Here is a 22,271-nt window from a genome sequence, read left to right on the forward strand (position 1 = left end):
TACTGGATGTGCCTTTATTGTTCTTGTAAAACAGAGCCCATATCCATCTCTCCATTTATGCAGAGACCAGAGTATAAATCCCTCTCATTGTTTCCTTTCTCTTTTAGATCGGTTATGGTGCATTTGTCCAGTACAAGTCCCCTGAGTGTTCCAGCACTCCAGAGCAGGGGACTGACTGGAGATATTTCCATCCTTGGAGGAAACAGAACTGGGATTTATGTCCAGTGGGTGAAACCAGGCTCAGAAGCTGAGAAGGCAGGACTCCGAGAGGGATGTCGGCTCCTAGAAGTATGAACAGAACTCTGGAATTATGGCTAATTTCTATGAAGGAAAAGTTGGTTAAGAAAGAGAGAAACACCAAGTCTTGTGCACTGACATTTGAAGCATTTATCTCAGTTCCACTTCTCAACATATATCTGACACAACTTTAAAATACTCTTTCTGACATTCCCTTTCAGTTCACTTTTTCAGTTAATCTCAAATCATTTTATCACTTTTATTTTTAATTTCATTCACCAGTGAAGCTCCTTGTCTTGAATTTTTGCCCCATTCCAGATCTTTTTTAAAAAAAATCTCCATCAAAATTGCTGTTTTTTTCATAACCATTCCTTCTCTTTTATTACATTATTTGCCATAAATACTGTTAATCTTGCTGCAGCCATCATTTTGTTATATGGATTTTTCCCCCCGCATCTATAAACTCTTTCAGTTTATCATTCCACCAGGCATCCATTTTAAACTCCCCATTAATGTATTTGTACCTAATTTTGTGGTCCTCAGTAACACAATTCTCTGTTCCAGGCATCTTCCATATCCTCTTAACTGACATCTACTTTCCATTCATTCTCTTGGAAGATTAATCTGTCGTCTAATACTTTTTCATGTAGGGCTCATACTTCCTTTTCCTGCAGACTTATACCTTTTATGCCTTTCTTTTTTATTCCATGACAATTTTACTCAAGATTTATTCTTGACAGCAAAAAAATAAAATAATAAAATAAAACTCTTATATCCTTCACTAATTCTCATCATAAAAGGTCAAATTAATCATGAATTTAGATTTGTATTAATACCTTTGGTACATGTGCATGAAGAGACTTATGTTTCAATCACATTTTTGAAGCACACCTTTTTGTGAGCAAGTGCTCAACATACAGTCACCGTATTTATTTAATTTTCAATTTCCTGAAGACCTGGTCTCTTTTTCTGTATTCTTTCCTCTTGCTCTCATCTATCCACTCAGGTAACCTAACAGTAATTTTTATCCTGCATCACACTCATTAAGAATATTGCATGATTTCTACCAAAATTTTTCTTCCACTTTTCTCCCATTAACGTAATTCATTACAATTGTCAGCAAACTATGGACTCCAAGCTCCCAATATACTCATAGCAACCTACTGTAGATGAATCCAATTCATACTTTCTGATATAAATTTTAGTGCTTATTTTTCTTATATTCTAATTCAGTCTTTTGTGTATTGTGGTTATTGCAAAATTGTCCAAAGAAACTGGCCTCCATCATCCATCATAGATTTGGTTAATTGAGGCTTTTATTGAATATTATTTAGTAATATAGAGAAAATTTAGAGTAGCGGCCCCCAAACTTTGGGGGGCACCAAGGACTGATTCCGTGGAGAAAGGTTTTTTCCATGGACCTGAGGGAGCCTGGCTTTGCATGCTGCCTGCATCCCACAGATAGGCCTTCGCTTGTTTGCACAGATTGATTGCTGGCATGCTGCAGACTGGTGCCAGTCCGTGGACCCGGGGTTGGGGACCCCTGATTTAGAGTAATTTACCAGGCTTATCTTTGTCACATGTAGCTTTCCTTACTAATGATAACAACAGTCAGTTTTTCACATTTTGGGCAATATGTTATAAGTACAACAGATCCATTTTACACCAAGCATATTCACACTATTCTATGGTAGCTAGCAAGTTCAGTCTAGTGATTACTTTGGAAACCAGCATACTATTCCAGCATTCTGTAACTTAGAGGCATAAATCCTTAGTACTTTAAAGCAACATTGAATTGAATGAATCATTATCATAAGCTTATTGATTCCACAACATTATCTATTTGACTGTTTCAAAATTTAAATGCTACACTTTTGGTCTATCCAACACAATTATTGTTATGTTTCTAAAACAGTAAAACAAACAAAATCCTGTTTGATAGATTGTACATTTTTATCCCCACAATGAAAAGAGAATGCTGGAAAAGAAGCTTCTCTAAGTTCTTTTCCAATTTCTATCTTTTGATTCTGGTCATTGGACTCACTATACCAAACATGAGGGAATTGCTTATGTTTCTTACTGATTGGCCTCCTCATTGAGTATCTGATCAAATGTTATATCTTTCAGCAACTGATTGATTTTCAGCGTACGTTATACTAGCTTGAGGAACACAAGTGCAGTTAGTAATTTTTGATTTTGAACTAAATTATTTCCCCCTCTCTCCCCCTTAGGATGGTAATACATATTATTTCATTTGTTTAGAAATACAGCAAGTCAATTCTACTATATTTGAGTACATTCTGTTGAGCAAAGTCTTAGACTGTTGCTCCAACAGAATGCCCTGATGGTGCCTCTTGAGGTGCCAAGCCCTTTGAGACAGACAGATTCAGAAAAAAATAATTGGTTGGATTTCTGGAACAAACTTTAGTTCTAACAGGATAATGTAGCAGAATCTTGAAAACCTGCCAAAGCAATTCTTCAGCTCAATTAATACCTACCATAATTACTCTGGGTCTGTTTCTTACATTTCCCCCTCCCCTAAATCATTAACAGCCCTGCTGTTCTTTTTTTAATTTTTAATCTCTCCTATAATGGTCTTTTTCCCCCTTCCATATTTCCAAGGTCTGTTAGATATTCCATCAAATAAGAGAATAATAAAAGTGGAATTGTTTATAATGTTAGATTATTCCATGTGTCTGAGTTAGCCACTGCTGTTCATCAATTTTATTTACAGCCAAAAGGTTTTAAAAACATTTTGGGCCTTTGGGCCATAAATAAAAGTGCTGTTAATGTAGCCTGCATACACAAGTTTCTCCTGTATGTAGTTTTCTCAAATGATGCCGTTGGTCAGAAATAACAAAGCATGGGGCAGGCATCCACCAGTAAACAAAAGCCTGTAGCCTGTTTGGGAATCTTAATGGGAGGTGTTATTTATTTTAAGAGCTTACAAGACTTCCATTCTTTGTTTAAAGGAAGATCTAAGAACCCAGAAACAGCTTGTTTCAAAGGTCTGTTAAGGAAACTTCCTATCCAGCTTCCATTCATCAATCATCTTTTGATTTTTTGTGCAGGTTACAGTTGTAAAGAAGGTAAAAACATTTAAGCCCAGAAATGTTATTCTGAAGCTAATGAATCTCTCCCCCACCTCTCTCTCTCTCTCCCTCCCTCCCTCCCTCCCTCTCAGCTTAGGGAGGCACAGCTAAATGGAGAAGGGCTATCTTTGGAGAACTGCACACTGGAGGTTGCTCACTTAAGCTTGTTGCACTGGAAGGACCCATCTGCTCTTCTATTCTCACATGATATGAGAGGTAAGTAGCTAAGCAGAAGGTGTCATGGTGTGTTCATTTATCTTTAATTCATTTGGACACCAAAGTTGAATATATTCTGCATCTGTGTTGACCATATTAGAATATATAGAAATGAATACCTGACCATTTATTTTTCATCTCTAAAGAGCAACTGATTGTCTGGTAATCTGCTGGTCTATATGGATCCTTTAAAACTCTTTCCTTTTCTGAACTCTCTTTATTAGGTTATCAGCCTCTCAAAGAAGCATTTGATTCAAGAAAGACAATTCTTGGTGACTCATTTTATGTGCGTACTAACGTGAGCCTCCTGGAGCTTTCAAACCCTTATGCTCTATGTGTGAAGTGTCGAGAGATCCTTCATGTTACTGATACCTTGTATAAGGGGCAGTTGGAATGGTATTGTGCTCGTGTGGACCCCTTCACACTTCGAGACTTGGACAAGGGCACAGTACCCAACTACAACAGGTAATCATTTATTTTATTTTTATTTTAATCCCATTTATATCCCGCCTTTCTCCGAAGACTCAGGGCGGCTTACAATCTAAGAAGCACAAATCAATGTGCTTAGCAATAGCCTTCATTCTATGTATATGCCTGCTTATTAGGGCTTTTGCCCCGCCCCCCAAGCGGCATTATTACACAGTTAGCTTATTGCCCCCAACAATCTGGGTCCTCATTTTACCTACCTCGGAAGGATGGAAGGCTGAGTCAACCTTGAGCCTGGTGGGATGCGAACCTGCACTAATTGCAGGCAGCTGGTGTTACTTAAGGAGGCATTAGCCCACTGCTCCACCAAGGCTCTTTTAATCATCCTGGGACGTGCACCACTTGTTCATGTGTTAGAATTACTCTTCTGTGCTTCAAAAGGGGAAAAAAGGAGACCAGTCCATTTTCTTCACCTGATCGTAGCTCAGTCATTGAAGATGTGCGATGAGTGCAAATTCTAGCCTTAATATCCCCAGTTATATAAAGAAAGAAAGAAGCAAATGTGCACATGACTCGAAATCAGAGTATGCAATATTTTAGTAGAACCTTTAAGCCAGCTTTATATTCTTTATATAATAAAATTATATAATTTTGTACTTATTGTAATGGAAAAATTGTGGTAACCTACAAAGCAAAGCACCGCTATGATGGGTGGATGTTGTAGATGCAAGGTTTGTAGAAAAGCAAGTTTTTGTTGGGGAAAGGAGATTCTGCTAGCCCAGTTTAATTTACAAAAGGTCCTGTGCCTTTGATTTACAAAATTCAAAAATTTGGAGAATGAATCAATGAATGACGATCTTGAGATACATTTTGCTTACTAAATGTTGTTAAACTCTAGGCTGCTGGATTTCTCATCTGTTCTGAAAAATGTTATTTTTAAAAGTTTTTAAAATAATTTGTACTATTTTGATAGTATTATTAGAATACTTTTAGATGCACTTGGGTTTTCAGGATTAACAATTTTGTTAAGTATCGTGCTTTTACTTTCTTGCTATCAGAATTTTAGAGACGACTGGGCTGATATGTGTGGATAAATACATGTAGACAGAGCTGGAACTGGCAATCTGGAGTAAGCGGGGTGCTCAGTGGAGAGATTTTAATTTGCCAGTTCCATGTTCAAATGCCAGTGAGTCAGAAATATCCATAGGAATTTTCATGATCAAAATCTTTGTTTCGACATTTCCACCAATATATCTTTGGAGAAAAATGAGAACTGGGTAAAGATGATTGAAACAAATATAAATTAATATTTTTTATATAAAAAGTAAGTTTAACACTTCTAACCTAATACCTTCCAGGTACATTGGATTACATATTCTGTTGTATATAGTCTGCTGATGGGAATGATAGATAACGATAGATAGATAGATAGATAGATAGATAGATAGATAGATAGATAGATAGATAGATAGATAGATAGATAGATGATAGAAAGAAATCCAGTGTATCAGATTGAGGAAGCATTTTGTTAAAGAAACCATTGATTTAATAATCTATTACCTACTATAAAACCCCTGTGCATTGGCAGCAGATTTCTGAGTTGAGTTTAGCAGAGTTAATTCTCAATGCAGATTGCAGGCACTGTATTTTTTGAAATGGCATTTCTTTAAACATGCTGAGTTCTCATATATATACCCTTCTGGAAAAAATATTTTCTTTTCTTTAGAGTTATTTTAATTATACATTCTTTTATGCATATTTAATTTAACAGTGAATTGATTTGGTCTATAATCTGAAGTTTCCTGAGACTGGCTCAAGAATCATATGAGGCCTCACAAGCAAAATAGGGGGCTATAAGTCCTCCTATTGTCTGGATGTGTAAAGTTCATTCTCAGAATTCTCAGTAATATGCATGTTCAATGGCAACACTAAGAACTTACATTTATTCATGCCTTGGTCACTTCCCAGCTGGGCTATTGTAATATATAATATATGAGGCTGCCCCTTGAAATTAAGATTAAGATAAATTCTGTGACTACTTTGTTCTGAGATCACTGTGAGAGGAAAACATGGTATATTAGGGTGAGCATACCTGGATTAGGGAGCTAATCCATCTAACTCATATTTACTCTGGGATTAATGTGGTGATTTTCCTACTATGGTAGTCATTTGGTGGGAAGAAATCATAGCAGCCCTGTCATACTTCCCATTCTGTCATGGCAGAGATAAAATGGCAGTTTGCCAGCAGATTTCATCCTTCTGTGGTGTAAATACAAGATGGAATTGCTGTCAGATGCCTTTTATTGGTAACTGTCTTACTCCAAGCCCATTTGGGATTTTGTCTCTTTATCTTAATGCAGTCTTACATTGTATTATGGGAAAACATAAAATGCAGCTTTTCACCTGAAGGGCAGTCTATGCAAATGGAAGCAGTCATGATTCCCAATGGTTTCCATTGTGATCTAAAGGACAAAGGATAAAGGCTGGCAAAAGACCAGGACTTCCAGTACTGTGACATGCATGGGAGCATTTTAAGAATGGAGGGGAGGGCCGAGTAAACTATTTTGCTGTCTCCTGTATAAGTTAATGCTTATGTTTTGAAAATGCAAATTTAAGGTGTTCTGTTGTGGAATACTGTTACATGGAAGACACAAGATAGCTCAGTCTTTATTAAGAGGCATTTCCTCAGAAGGTATAATAGGAACTAGTTCATGATTATGAGAAATGGGAGTTGAAGTTAGTAACAACCTCCTGTTCTAGTGTTATATAAAACGGAGAGCTATAGTTATAGCTTTTACTCACCAAATGATTATAAAAATGACAGGGTTTTTTGACATTAATATGTCTTGGGGTACCTCTAGAGAGTACTTGGCATTTGTTTTGTTTCATTTTAGGCTGCCAAGGGTCTGATTTTCAACTGATGTCATTCTTTCAGGGCTTACCAGCTCTTGAAGATACAGATAGCAATGTGGCAGAAAAGCTGCAGGAATAAGGTGAGCTGGAAATGAGAGACTGGGGACAATGGATGGGTTACCTAGAAAGAACTAATAGTTCATCATTGATTGGAATTGCCATCCGACATATCTGGAGGCCACCAAGGTGGAGAAGGTTAATTTTACTCATCTATATTCTGTAACAAAGGTGAACTACAAATATTGCTCTTCTTTCCACTAACCCAGATAAATGTAGCTTGAATACTGAACAGTGAGAGAAGAGTGTTTTATACAAGTTCAGAAGGACTTTTTTCTTATTATTACATCATATTATTAAAGCACAATACCTTACTGTTGTTACCTATAATTAAATCTGTTCTTTCATCTAAGGGTTTCAAGCTGGCATAAATTATCTAAATTTATTCTGTGAGATTGGCTAAACTGAGATAAAGAATGAATGGCACAAGCTCATCCAAGAAACTATTTAATTGTGGGTGATTTGAACCCATTTTCTTTACTCTTAAGTCCTGCATGTTATCTATTACATCATAACAAATGAAATCTCAGTCAAAACTGTACCTTTGTCTTTATCCTACAGAAATAAACTCATTTTCATAATCAGCCTGGTGGAAGGGCCAATTAGCAATAGCAATAGCACTTAGATTTATATACCGCTTCACAATGCTTTACAGCCCCCTCTAAGCAGTTACAGAGTCAGCATATTGCCCCCAACAAACTGGGTCCGCATTTCACTGGCCTCGGAAAGCTGGAAGGCTGAGTCAACCTTGAGCTGGTGAGAATCGAACTGCTGGCTGTCAGCACAATTAGCGTGTGATACTGCATTCTGACCACTATTTCACCATGGGTCTTTTTAGAATTAGTTATCTGTGTTAAATACTAAAATTGAGGAGTAAGGAACTGGATAGCTGATTTCCTACCACATTGGTAAAGTAAAAATATTTTATCAAGAGAGTAAGATCCCTGTACAGTATCTATTTCTATGGTGTATTTTCTTTCTGGAGTTGAAAAGAAATTCATTTTTTCTATTTTATTTATTTCTATTTTGTATTTCTATTTTAATATTTTATTAATTTTCTAACTTTACATTTAGATATTTAAAAAGCAATGTGGTGGCTGGGTTAATCAATAGTTCAATAACATATAAAAATCTTTAGTATAAATCTCAAGTTACAACATCAAATATTTCCTGTCTTTTTCCCTTAATATCTACTATCTCATATGTAAGCTAGAACAGTTCTTAATGTATCAACCAAGTAAAAACATCATTATTATATTTATCAATACATTTTTAGCTTATGCATATCTTAATTACGTTTACATTCAATTTTTATAGACAAATCAATGTCCTGTTATTGATTTTTCCCAATTTTTAGTTTTCCACCAATATTCAAATTTAACATTTGATATTTATAATTTCCAGGTTTTAGGTAACCAAAGTTTCCCTTATCTCACTTCATAACAGAATCTAATATTCATAATACACATCTTATCTATTTGAGTATAGTCTTTTTCTATGTCCTAAAAGTTATCTATTTCCCACCATATTAAATCATCTCATTAATAATACAGTATCCCCTTTAATAAATCAAAACCATTATATATATTGTCTGGGTTAATCAATAAATCAAACATATTCATATTTTTTTTCTTTTGGGTCTAATTTTTAAATATTAAACAAATAGAATCCTTATTTTCAACTAATTTCCAAATATTTTAAATTTAATGACCAAAATTCCCCTTATTTCAACTTCTCCCTTTAACCCTGTAATTAGTAATATGAAATCCCCTCTAATAAATCAAACCCCCAGTTTTCTTCAGCCTTATTCTGACTTTCTTCCTTTGCCAACTAGCCTTCCATGTTAGTGCTTTTACATCAAATAGATCTCCTTCTATTATTATATATATTATTTGAAATAACAGAGACCATTTAGTTGCTATTTTTTGGAAGGGCTAGCCCATTTGTATTCATTAGATCATCTTCCTATTATTCCAATTCCCCATGATTGTCCTGATATGTTTATCTTCCATTCAATATTTTGTATTTCTTAACTGCCCATCTCCCTTAGAGATTTACATTTTTTTCTTTAGATTCTTCTGTCATAAACTAGTGATATGTTCTACCTTTCTTAATGAGCTGCATCTCGACAATCTTGAAAATTTTGCTTCCAATAATAAATATATGGGTGTATTTTTTGCCAGCATCTGAATAATGTCTTCCTTGTGTTTCCTCTTTTCCCTTTCTTCTTCCTTTCCTTTGGTCTTTATAGCTAAAGAAACGGACTTTGAAGCAGCTTCGCCTGGTGAAACTCAAGAAACAGGATGAGAACCCTTGGCTGGACTCTTGCCCAGGTGAATTGTTATTTCTCTTATGTCTCGGTCCACATATAGGCCTTTTTTTTGTCATAGAACGCTCAGAACGGAGTTCCGGCACCTTTTTTTAGATGGAACCTTGTAGGCAAGGTGGGTTGTATGACGTGTGAGTTCCGGCACCTTTTTCTTTTACAAAAAAAGCACTGGATGGAAGAAGCTTAATGCTATATTTCCATTTTAGATTAGTAGCTTCTGAGGGACAGTTCTTCCTACCAGGAGGTATACTCTGTATGTTGGGACATTATACCTTTGCACGTTCATAAGAAATTAGAAATTGATGCTTTATTAAGATTCTTAGCCTTCCTTTGAATCATGCTGTCAGGACAGCTTACAATAAAATATTCAAAGCTTGGTAAATAATTAACATATACAAATAAATGTAAAACCAGGGAGTCTTCTAAAATCAGCATATAAATAATGCACTGTATGAAACGCACTAAAATAAGTTAAAGGTGTAATAGAAAGCAAAATCAGCAGGCACCAGAAAGACATTGGATTAGGTGGCAGGTGAATCTTCCTGGGAAGTGTTTTCAGAGCCATTATAGCTCAGTTGATGAAGAATTCTTTCTCCTAATGACTATCAGAAATGACTGGGGAGAAGATCCAAAATAAGAATATGTGGCTTAATCCAGTGTGTATAGTATCTTTGTCTGTGAGTGTTCATGCATGTGGAGATAATAATGGAAACATATATTACTATACAGTATGTAATTGAGAGCTTAGGATCTTTCCTGCAACACACTCCTCCTCAGAGCAACAATTTACATTGTCTTTATATGCATGCACATATTTAGAGGCTTCTCAAATCTGGTGTCTTCCAAATATACTGTTCTGACAATCTTGTTACTCTTGAACCTGCTCCTTGGGCATGATAGATGTGTACTTCAATATATCTAGAGGTTACCAAAGTGCAGATGTTTGCTTCATGGTATGACACACTCCTTCATGCATGTAGAACAGCTTGGTGCTTATTTGTTTTTAATCTCAGAACATGGCCGATTTAATTTGTAGCGATTAGACAGTAGCGATTTATGTAATACATGAGCCAAACAGCTGTACCCCTTCTTTGCAAATACGATATACAACTAGAGGTAGTCCTCGACTTAAAACCATAATTGAGCCCAAAATTTCCATTGGTAAGCAAAGCAGTTGTTAAGTGAGTTTTGCCCCATTTTTACAAACCTTTTTGTTTTTGCCACAGTTGTTAAGCAAATCATTGCAGTTGTGAATCATGTAGTCATTAAGCGAATCTGGATTCCCCCCATTAACCTTGCTTGTCAGAAGCCAGCTGAGATGGTTACAAGTGGTGATTACAGGATCCCTAGGCAGTGCATCTCTCATAAATACATGCCAGCTACCAAGCATCTGAATTTTTATCACCTGACCATGGGAATGCTGCAACAGCCATAAGTGTGAAAACCACTTTTTTCAGTGCTTTGTAACTTTGAATAGTCACTAAACAAATAGTTGTAAGTCAAGGACTACTTGTACTAGAAACCTAGGAATCCTCCTTATATGGTACCTCTCACGGTTCTTTTCTTGCTAAACTTGCATATACAAAACCAGCCAAGTCTCTCCCATTATTCATTGCTTTCTACATACAGCTGGAGTTGAAAAACCATACAGTCTGGTTCACCCTGTAATGGTTCAGACCCGTCGCCCCGTTATGCTTTCTCCTGGATGCTTAGCCCCTCTGCTCCTGAGGAACCTTCTGGACCTCCCTTCCTCAAGTCAGGATTTCTGCTTTAGCCCAGCGGGTAAGCTAACATATTGAATGTCCTAGCCAGGGCTTTTTTTCTCATAGAACGCTCAGAACGGAGTTCCGGCACCTTTTTTGGATGGAACCTTGTAGGTTAGGCAAGGTGGGTTATATGACATGTGTGAGTTCCGGCACCTTTTTCTTTTACAAAAAAAAAAAAGCACTGGTCCTAGCTCAGGATGTCTAACTCAGAGGCATTTCAGAGTGTGAACCTCTAAGCTGAATGCAGGTAGTCCTCAACTTAAGACCACAATTGACCCCAAAATTTCTGTTGCTAAGTGAGACATTTGTTAAGTGAGTTTTGCCCCATTTTACGACCTTTCTGGCAACAGCTGAATCACTGCAATTGTTAAGTTAATAACACTTTTTTTTATTAAAAAGTTTTATAAAAGTTACAATACAAACCCACCCCCAAACCACCCCTCTCCCCCTCCCCCACTTCCCAGAACTGAATACAGGGTTACAAAAATAACAATCAAAATCTAAATAACATTAACCAACTATATATGTAACCAAGTTCCTAATGCACTTTAACTCCCCTTTAACATGAACACAAACAAGGCAAAAGTAAACATAATAATAATAAAAACTTAAAACAAGATAATATCCATATTATTAAACAATGGATGGAGTCATTGAAGCAGTAGGCGTGAGCTTAGATGGACTCCAGAAGATGGTAGAGGACAGGAAGGCCTGGAGGAACATTGTCCATAGGGTCGCGATGGGTCGGACACGACTTCGCAACTAACAACAACAACAACAAAAATAATAAATATAATAATAAAATATAATAAAAACTAATAAAAATACCATAAAACATACTAATATTAATAATATCATTCTATAATTCATTCATAAACTAGATGAAACTTTTTAGTCCCATATTTGTTCTGAATATAATAACACATTTGTTAAGTGAACCTGGCTTGCCCATTGACTTTGCTTGTCAGAAGGCTGCAAAAAGTGACCCCGGGACCCTGCAACCATCATAAATATGAGTCAGCTGCCAAGCATCTGAATTTTGATCATGTGACCATGGGGTTGCTGCAATGGTCATAAGTGTGAAAAACAGGCATAAGTCACTGTTTTAAGTGCTGCTGTAACTTGGAACAGTCACTAAGCAAACTGTTGTAAGTCAAGGGCTATGTGTAACCGTCCTTTCTTATCAGGAAGCACGTAAGCAGTTTCTTTCTTTCTGAGAGAGTCCCCCCATTCTGCATCTTGAAGAGAAGCAGAACAAACCTTCAAAGGAGGCCTCTTGTTTTTCAGCCCGTGTTTGCTGTTTCCACAGTGGAAAAAAAAGTTAATCTGGGACAGAAAAATTGAATTCTGAGATACTGCATTCATCTACAGAAAATAAAACCCAAACCAGCCCAACTGAATGTCCTGCAAGATTGCAGCAAAAATTGTTCTGTCCTGAGAGCTTCATCTGCTAATGCTACCATTATTTGCATGGCAGGTTGAAATCCACCAGGGAACAATTTAGATAATATTCAGACTGTGTGTACAATAGGACACATAGGAAACTCCTTCTGAGAGCAGGATCACTGGATAGGTCTTGGAAAAAAATGGCTTTCTCTTCGTAGATCTTCTTACAAAAAATATTGGAAATTACAATGTAGTAGAAATTCTTTTTCTAGGCTACTTTGTTCTATTAATTCTGGTCTTTCTAAGAGCTTTCTTCTACTTCTGCGATCTTTTTTGCTGTCACTCTCAACACAAACTTTTTTCTTTCCCTGATCACAATGTGGGAGAATAAAGGGAGTATTCTTTGAGAGAAAAAGTAAAGTACTGAATAATAATCTGCAGTTTATTTCTTTGCAGTCACAGGAAAGGTAATAGTAACAATGCCACTCCCTTCACTATTTCTTCTGAATCCCCGTTTTCTTAGAGGAATGCTTTCTGTGTTGCATGATGGGATATTATCCCGTCATCTGCATTGTATATTTTAATATGTGTCCATTTGACCTTGTGTGCGAAGATGCCATTTTGCCTTTTGTTTCAAGACAATAAAATGTCTTTGGGCTAAACCCATCTTTTTTATCCTTACTTAGTCCTAGTGTTCGACAGACTCCACTCCAGACTGCAGGATTAGGTTTTAATCCTCTGAATACTTAATGGAAAATAAATACCATTAAATTCAGTGGGGTTTATTCTGATTAAAGATGCATAGGAGGATTGAGGCTGACTGTCTTAACTTATAACTTGGAAGCTTTTTTGTGGCATTCAGCACATGCTTCTTAGCTCTTTTCCCCCTCCATATGTTTTACTATCCATCTTTTGTTGTTGCCTCCTTTCATAGATAACCTTGCAAAACAAAGAGGATTCTGTGCTTCTTCCAAGAATGTTGTTAATGCTGAGAGGCTCTCTCAGAGTCAGAGGGACTGTGGGATGATCCACATGATCCAGGAAGCTGTTAAAAAGGTAAGAAAATGGAGCCCAGCTCCATTTATTTGTTAGATTTATACCCACCCTTTGTTATGGAACCCAAGGTAATGTACACACCTCCCATCCAGAACAACAAACCTGTGAGGTAGGTTGATTTGAGAGAGAATGACTTCCCCCGCACCCATGCCTTTGTGCATTAGAACCAGTGCAGCATTTGGACCACAGGCTTCTATGGGCTTGCTTTAGTGTGGGAACTACATAAATCCAACAAATGGGCCACTTTTTGCTATAATACTGCTTGTGCTAAGTGCTATTAAAAAATCTGTAGAGCTGGAGGCATAATGTCTATGTTGCAAATTTAATGTAATGAAGAGACTGATGGCCCATAGGCCCTTCTCTGGTAGATTAAAAATGCAAGATCAGCGAAATAGACAACGGAAGGTATAAAGCAGCCTTCTCAAAGTATGCTTTTCAGATCTGATGACAGTTCACATAATCCACCAGCCAGAAGGATGCCAGTTAAGGAAGATTAGTATAAGCTTCTCAGAATAGAGAAAAACAAGAGGATTTTTTTCCTGTGTGAATAGGAGAGAAATGTGGTCCAGTCTTGGACAACCTTACAGCATTCAGTCAATAACATCGAATGAAGATAACAAATAAAAGGATTGGTAACTATTTGTGGCAGGGATCTTATGGTTCTGAGAGCCAGCCAAATTTATTAGAATGAAGCTATCCCAGCCTTCTGGATGACAATTGAGAACATTTATCCTGTTTAAAATCCTGTTGAGTGGCTGATACATGGAATTAAATAAAAAGCATAAGAATGTGGACAACCACTTTGCAGAAGTTCAGTGAATTCCTATTAAGTTGTGCCTGGTTACTGATTTGTGTGTGAGAACCAGCACTGTTCAGATCATAATTTCATCTTGTTAATTTTTTCTTACATTCTCTGACCTTTTCCGAGCTCATGGGACATATATATATATCTGTGGGAATATTTAGTCTTCAGATAACTCAGAAGACACTTTGTCCCTGAAAGAGTCTGAATCCAATGTAGACATATAATAGACAATACTGTGTCTATTATATCAACTGGCTCTGCCCTTCAGTTCTTTTTTCTTCCTTGTCAGTTGGTTGTAAATTCCATCTTTTAATAGAATTACTATTGGAAAAGCAATAAGGTTTCATACTATGGGATTTGATTTAGTATAACTAATCAGAAATAGGTTATTTCTTTTCCATCTGAATCACTAAACCTGTTGGATTTCTTCACAGAACCAACACTGTCTGCTGGAGCTGGAGGTCCAGCTGGTAAAGGACCTAATTAAAAGTGAAATATACCCCATCATTATCTATGTTAAAGTCACTGAAAAAAAGATCAAAGGAATCAGGTATGAATAAAAGCCCTTCTCAGAACTGGAATGTGGGTGGAAAGAACTACTGTCTCCCCAAATATAAGGAAGACATACGGATTGGAAGAGAAACTGCTATCAAACAAGAGTCATAGGATGAATGGGCAGAATTTAATCTTAGAGGAGCTACTTTGTTTTTGCTAATACCCTAAGATCCATTAAGAAGATCTTGGAACAAAGGCTGAATATTAGATGGATCTAGGAAAAAAAAATCTGCATGCCAAATTCATTCTACCACATAAATAAATAAATAATACCCATTTCTGATTACCTCCAAATATCAATCAAAATGTTGTACATCATCAACGTATTAGTTTTAGATCAATATTCTCTCCCCCCCCAAACCTTGACTAATTTATAGGACTTATTTGATGGTTGTTGTATTGGTTGAATATAAAGAAGGTTTTTTTTTATTTTAATTCCATTTATATCCCGCCCTTCTCCGAAGACTCAGGGCGGCTTACAAGCTTAGCAGTAGCCTTCATTCTATGTATATGCCTGCTTATTAGGGCTTTCACACACACACCCAAGCGGCATTATTACAAAGTCAGCTTAATTGCCCCCAACAATCTGGGTCCTCATTTTACCTACCTCGGAAGGATGGAAGGCTGAGTCAACCTTGAGCCTGGTGGGATGCGAACCTGTACTAATTGCAGGCAGCTGGTGTTACTTAAGGAGGCATTAGCCCACTGCTCCACCAAGTTCTCAATGAATATGATGAATTAAAAATATAGCACACTGATACCATGCTAGTTTTCAACTCTGTGTATTCAAAGAGATCTTCCATGTTCTTCAGCCAGTACATTTGGAAGCTATCAGAAAAGAAACAGTTCTCAGGATAATCAGTGATGTACTGGTTAGGGCATCAGACTAGGAATCAGCAGAAGATGAGTTCTAGATCTGTCACCTACTCTTAGCCCTAGGAAGGAAGCAATGGCAAACCACTTCTGAAAAACCAAGTAAACTGCAGAGCAGTCAAGGCAGTCTCCAAGAACTGGACACAATTAAAGGGAACAAAAAAAAAATACTACTGACCTGACTACATATCATAGACTTACTAGTAGAGAAGAAGTGATAGAGGGAGTTGAATTTGCCAGAACTTTGGGCAAGAGTGACCACGTCATATTGGAATTCTATATAATGCAAATACAGGCAATATAACATAATCCAGCCAGTGTCTTAAACTTTAAAAGAGCTGATTTTAACAAAATCATTTAAGAAAAATTTCCATGGATGAAAATCCTAAAAGGAAAACAACTCAAGAAGTGTGAGAAACTCTGAAAAATATGATCACAAAAGCCTAGTCCAGCACAATACCACTGAAAAAGAAAAGCAAAAAATCCAAGAAGAAACCAGCTTGGTTTTACAAAAATCTCTCTGATAAACTGAAAGACAAAAAGGACAGGTACAAAAAATGGAAAGAGGGACATATAACTAAGGCACAGTGTTAGCAGATTGCCTGAAACTGCAAAGATGAAGTCAGGAAAGCAAAGGCTCAGAATGAACAAAGACTTGCAAGGAAAGTCAAAATAATAGCAAAAAACAGATCTGTGAACACCTAGAAACAAATAAAAATAAAAGCCAGCATAGTTTTGTTAAAAACAGATAATGCCAAACCAATCTTATTTCATTCTTTGATAAAGTGACTAAATTAGCGAAATGCTGTGGACATAGTATACTTAGACTTCAGCAAGGCATTCGACAAAGTAGACCAAAATCTACTTCTTGGTAAGCTAGAAAAATGTGGGATAGACAACATCATCACCAGATGAATTTGTAACTGGCTGACAAACCATATTCAACAAGTTGTCTTCAATGGTACTACATCTACATGGGGGAAAGTAAGCAGTGGGGTACCACAAGGTTCCGTCTTAGGCCCAGTATTCTTCAATATCTTCATACACGACTTAGATGAGGGAATAGAAGGTGATCTCATCACATTTGCAGATGACACTAAGTTGGCACGAATAGCCGACACCCCAGAAGACAAGCTCAGGATCCAAAAAGATCTTGACAGACTTGAACAATGAGCCCTAACCAACAATATGAAATTAATGTGGAGAAAAGCAAGGTTTTACACTTAGGCAAGAAAAACCAAAGGTACAAGTACAGATTAGGCAAAACCTGGTTCAAAAACAGTAACTATGAAGGGGACCTTGGAGTCCTAGTGGCTAATCATTTAAATATGAGCCAGCGGTGTACGGCAGCAGCCAAAAAAAGCTAATACGATCCTTGGTTGTATAAATAGAGTCATAGAATTAAAATCACATGAAGTATTAGTACCGCTTTATAAAGCCTTAGGCCACATCTGGAATACTGCATCCAGTTTTGGTCACCACGTTAGAAAAAAAGATGTTGAGACTTTGGAAAAAGTACAAAAGAAGAGAACTAAGATGATTAAAGGCCTGGAGATTAAAACATATGAAAAACGGTTGCAGGATTTAGGTTTGGCTAGTCTAGAGAAAAGAAGGACTAGGGATGACATGATAGCAGTATTCCAGTATTTGAGAGGATGCCACAAAGAGGAGGGGTCAGTTTATTTTCCAAAGCACCAGAGAGGGCAGGACAAGAAACAGTGGATGGCAACTAATCAAGGAGAGAAGCAACCTGGAATTAAGGAGAAACCTTCTAATAGTGAGGACAATTAACAGCTTACCATCGGAAATTTTGAGTGCTTTATCACTGGAGGTTTTTAAGAGACTGGACAGTCACTTGTCTGAAATGGTATAGGGTCTCCTGCTTGAGCAGGGGGCTGAACTAGAAGACCCTTCTCTATTCTGATTGAAAGGGATTGACTCTGGCATTTACAATCTATAATATAGTAAACCTTCAATTTCATGGACTAATGTGGAAAGGTCCTTTAAATAGCAAATGGCATTATGGCATTTTATGCATGAATGAAAAGAGTATAATATGCATGAAATGTACGAAAATGTACAAACAGTGTTTAGACTGATTCACCAAGCAACAGACTTTCAGATGTTCAGGCAGCTTACTGCCAACAGGTTGAATTTTCAATGTGTGTTGTGATGGCAGGAAGGTGGATCCTAACAGCTGTGAACCAAATATTTATGACAAGGAAAGACATTCTGATTTCTCTGTTCAGCACAAAATGCCTACAAAAACACTTCACTTGGAGGTTTTTATTTAATGAGTGTAAATCCAGAAATGTAGCTTAATCAAGAAATTGTGGTTAAGCAATTGATAAGTTAGCATGAAGAAAGAATCTAATCAATGAGTAAGAGCAACTAAATTTTCTTGGATAATATATGACTTCACTTGCCTGTTTTGTCCAGAAATTGCCACCTCAACAATATGCATTTGCTATGATCTATTTACAGTTTCATTAAACAGCACTAAGAAACAGTTGGCTTAGCTAGAGATCTGAATGAATTAATATTGACTTTATATGAATATCCCTCCCCTGTTGCCAGTTCTCCCTGTAATTCTTTATATCAATGATGTGGAAATGTTTTAATCTCTATGTTAAAAAAATACATAAGAAATAAAAATTATTTTTATTTTAAATTAGACTACTGATTGATCTTGCTTAGTATTGGCAACATTAACTAGCACTTTCCCAAAAGTTAAATACTCTTGCATGGGGGCATGTATTCTGTTTAGCCAAGCACCTCCCAAATATATTATGAAAGATATGGTTTCATTAATAGTAAAAAATATACACACTGGATTTTTCAGTACTTGACTTGTCAAAGCTTCTGTCTGCTCTCAACTATTATTGTTGAATAACAAGATTATTATAATTTGTAATACTGCACTAATATAATGATTGGTGCTAACAGCAACCAAAGAATTTGTATGGTGGCCCATCTGTTAAGCGGTGCAAGGATTGCAAACTTAGGAAACAAGAATTACTAGGATTTCTGGAAAGATTTTTTATTGCTATTAGAGTAATGCAATGTAATCCTGAAAGCCTGTCAAAACAATTCTCCCCTTCAACTGTTAACTAGTGTAATTAAGGTGGAGTTGTTCTGAATGTCCTTTTCCTGCTTCCCCCTTCTCCTGGCCTAAGGCATCTCTTCTTTAAAAGCTGTTTTCTCCTTTATTTTCCTGGGATGTATTGGACATTCCATCACACTATCCATTCTTGGGATTAGAACATTAGACTTAAAATATGCTTTGCTAAGCCTCCATCAACAAATATGTCATCAGTCTCTGAAAAGGTACATGGTTAATACTGCATTTCTCTTCTGTGTTCTTTCTAGGAGCCTATTAGGGAAGCTGGGGCAGCGAGAATCTGAGGTGCTGAAGAAATGTCAAAGAGATGAATGGGTTCTCCATACCTTACCCTGTTCGTGGGTATGGGTAGATCCTCAGTCCTGGAGCAGTTCAGAGGACCTGGTAAAGGTGGTACGGGCCCACATATTCCAGGAACAAAACAGGATGGTGTGGGTTGAGGAGAATGATATGTAATAGATGATACTGGTGGATTCATTCGTGCAGAAGAATGGCCTCTGCAGGACAGAGGGATAGGCTCTACAACCCACCAACATTGCCTTATATTTGTCATTTACCCCATATAAAGTGAACATTTGGTATATCTGGCATGTTCAGGATCAAGGTCATTTTTTTTCTTAAGCCAAAAAATTGGGGAATGAATGAATGAACGAATATAAATAAAGGAAAACTATGGCTAAAACTTGATTTTGGTTTTGTGTAGTGTCATACTTTTTAACTGTAATTAATTTTATCCACTTCATCAATTGATAATTTTAATATTCTTTACAAACATATGTAAACATTTTCGATGTATGTTCTTGTTAGACATATTTTTGCAAGTCTTTCTCCATAATATATTTACATGTGGATTATGTACACTTTTGTATATAGTTTTTTGTTAGATAATTAAATTGGAGAACCATTTTTAAAAATATGGAGACATGCAAATTAATATATAATTGTATTTTGATTCTTGCATTGATTCAACATGTATCTGATACTAGCTAAACCTGAATATCTAAGCAGCGATAGATGAAAGTGCACAGAAAATCCTGGGGCTATAGGCTACTCTGGGAATTTATTTTTTTTTAAATCCTGAAAGATGGCATGACAAACCACTTCTGTACTGTATTGTTCCCAAGAAAACCATTTGGGTATGAAGTCACTGGCAGTAGAGCCAGTTCAGGAAGGCTGCATTAGCTTGCATTAAATGAGTCCAATGAAGCTTGCCTTAACATGGGAACTTAGAATTGTCCTAGATTATTGTGTGTTTAGCAGGGCTGATTCTACCATTAGGCAGAGTAGGGTTACCTTTCCAAAGAACTGGTTTAAGATAATCATGGAATTCTAAAAAGCTATATATAAAATTGAAGTCTTCAATTCACTGTTTTACTTTTGCCCTCAAGGGATGGGCTTGAATTCCCCCCCCCCCCCCAAAAAAAACCTTTAAGAAATAAAAAACAACTAATCCTGAATATCTAGGTCTTGGCTATTAATAGATATTTAGGGAGATCAAAAAATTATTTGTTGCCTTACCTCAGGTAGCAAAATCCCTTGTACAGTAGATTGTGACATGGATGTTTGCAGAGGTACATTGGTCCACCTTGATGAACAGTTGAGGCAGAGCTGATCTGCTTTCTTTGGCTGATATGCCTTGTGAATGAAGGCGCTGTTGCCTAGTGAATCAAAGTGACTGTTCCACTGATTAAAACTGCTTCAGAGAATATTTCAAAGGGGTGTTGCAGAGCATAAAGAAGATGATCAAGATGACCTTGATGGAAATATGCAGGTATTGTTAGGCAAATGGGCTGCAGAAACATTCAGAAGCAACTCGGGCCTGGTTCTACTATTGGAAGACAACACAATCAGATTTACAAGAATCTGTTATAATAGTCAGTCTCAATAAAATTGTTTTAATCTTCCTGTGGAGTTGATTTCCTAGTCTGGTTAACTAGTGGAGTTTATAGCTGCTTTGCTGATCTCTGTTAAAGTGAAACATCCCTTCAAAGAACTGTGCATAGTCTTAGTCCTTTATGTTGGTCCTATAGGCTTCTACTCTAACTCTCCCAAATTTTCTTTTCAATTTCCATGTTCTTGATGATTGTTAACTCTTCCTTTACAACAACAGACATGCATGTTTAGGTGTTTGCAGGATGGTTATGCTGGAGGACATGTATATAGGCACTGCATTCACATATTTCAGCAGGCAGTGCCCTTCAGCTGGTATAAAAATAAGTGAGCTTGCAAGAATCTTTTCATTATGCACTTTATAGCATGTAAATTATTGATGCTCTCCCTTTTTCTGATGACCTGATGTAAAATAAAATAGCATTGCAGTGAAAATGAATTGTTCATGGCTGTACAAATTAGGAAAGGCATAGCACAACTAAGATTAAAGGAAGTTAAAGCTGCTCAGTATACTCTCTTGGGCAAGAGTTGCATTGCCTGTTTTTCTTTAATTGGTTTCATAGATCCTTCTAGGGCTTACTTACTAGAGCTATTGCATTTCTGAGGGGGTCAATGGTAACAATTCTCTGTGCTTATGGAGGCAAAAGAGAAGACTCGAAAAATATTAACTCATTGCTCACTCTGGCCTGCTATAAAATAAAAACAATCATGGCTTAATGTGGCCACTAAGAATATTTAAATCTGTAACAGACCAATTGCTGGAAGTACTTTGTAGAAATCATGTAAAAATTATTTAAAGCACCTTTTGAGCTGAGGAAGTGACTTAAATTGCTTCACAAGAAATGGGACTCTTCTTGCCCCATTGCAACAAACAAATTAAAAAAGGGAAACAAACTTAAGCAAAATACAAAATTGGAGCGTAACGTTTGGACAGTGCAGTTTTTACATTCAGATTTTACTTTTGCAAAGTCATATAGGGCGGAGGTACAAAAACTATCCATATGGTGTAGTAACAACAACTTGCACCTAAACATTGGCAAGACCAAAGAGATGGTGTTAGACTTCTGGAGAAAAAAGGAGGAACCTGCCCCACTTTACATCGTGGAGGACTGTGGAGAGAGTTTCCTCCTTTAAATTTCTGGGAGTCTACCTCTGTGAAGATCTGACCTGGAAAGTTAACACAACCCAGGTGGCTAGAGAGGCCCAACAGAGGCTTCACTTTCTTAGGGTCTTGCGGAAGAACAGGGTAGAACAACGGCTAATGACCCTCTTTTACTGGTCTACTATAGAGAGCGTCCTCTCATATGGTATTGTGGTTTGGTATGCTGGTCTGACAGCCGCGGACAGGAAAGTATTACAGAGGGTAGTGAGCACAGCACAAGACATTGCGGGCTGTTCCCTGACACCACTGGATGACATCGCCAGGGCTCGTTGCCTTGGAAGAGTGAGGAGGATTCTCAGGGATGACTCACACCCTGGACGGTATCTCTTTAGTCTCTTACCATCCGGTAGGAGATATAGGAATATAGCCAGCCGTACCAACAGGTTG

At 37.0% G+C, this 22,271-nt stretch overlaps 1 protein-coding gene across 2 annotated transcripts in view; it reads left to right on the plus strand.

Moving 5' to 3' along the window:
• CARD10 (caspase recruitment domain family member 10) overlaps positions 1-19,504 on the plus strand; it is a 54,013-nt gene extending 34,509 nt beyond the window's left edge. For both annotated transcript variants that reach the window (XM_081331070.1, XM_081331069.1), the window contains exons 15-23: positions 108-288; positions 3,422-3,545; positions 3,770-4,010; positions 6,907-6,964; positions 9,193-9,274; positions 10,900-11,052; positions 13,357-13,478; positions 14,718-14,833; positions 19,081-19,504. In XM_081331070.1, the coding sequence (XP_081187196.1) occupies positions 108-288; positions 3,422-3,545; positions 3,770-4,010; positions 6,907-6,964; positions 9,193-9,274; positions 10,900-11,052; positions 13,357-13,478; positions 14,718-14,833; positions 19,081-19,288 (1,285 nt within the window). In that variant the 3' untranslated portion in view covers positions 19,289-19,504. The remainder of the gene's footprint in view (positions 1-107; positions 289-3,421; positions 3,546-3,769; positions 4,011-6,906; positions 6,965-9,192; positions 9,275-10,899; positions 11,053-13,356; positions 13,479-14,717; positions 14,834-19,080) is intronic.
• The last annotated feature ends 2,767 nt before the right edge of the window (positions 19,505-22,271 follow it).

The sequence above is a fragment of the Vipera berus genome (genome assembly GCF_964194415.1).
Source record: "Vipera berus genome assembly, chromosome: 6".
In the NCBI taxonomy this organism is placed as follows: domain Eukaryota; kingdom Metazoa; phylum Chordata; class Lepidosauria; order Squamata; family Viperidae; genus Vipera; species Vipera berus.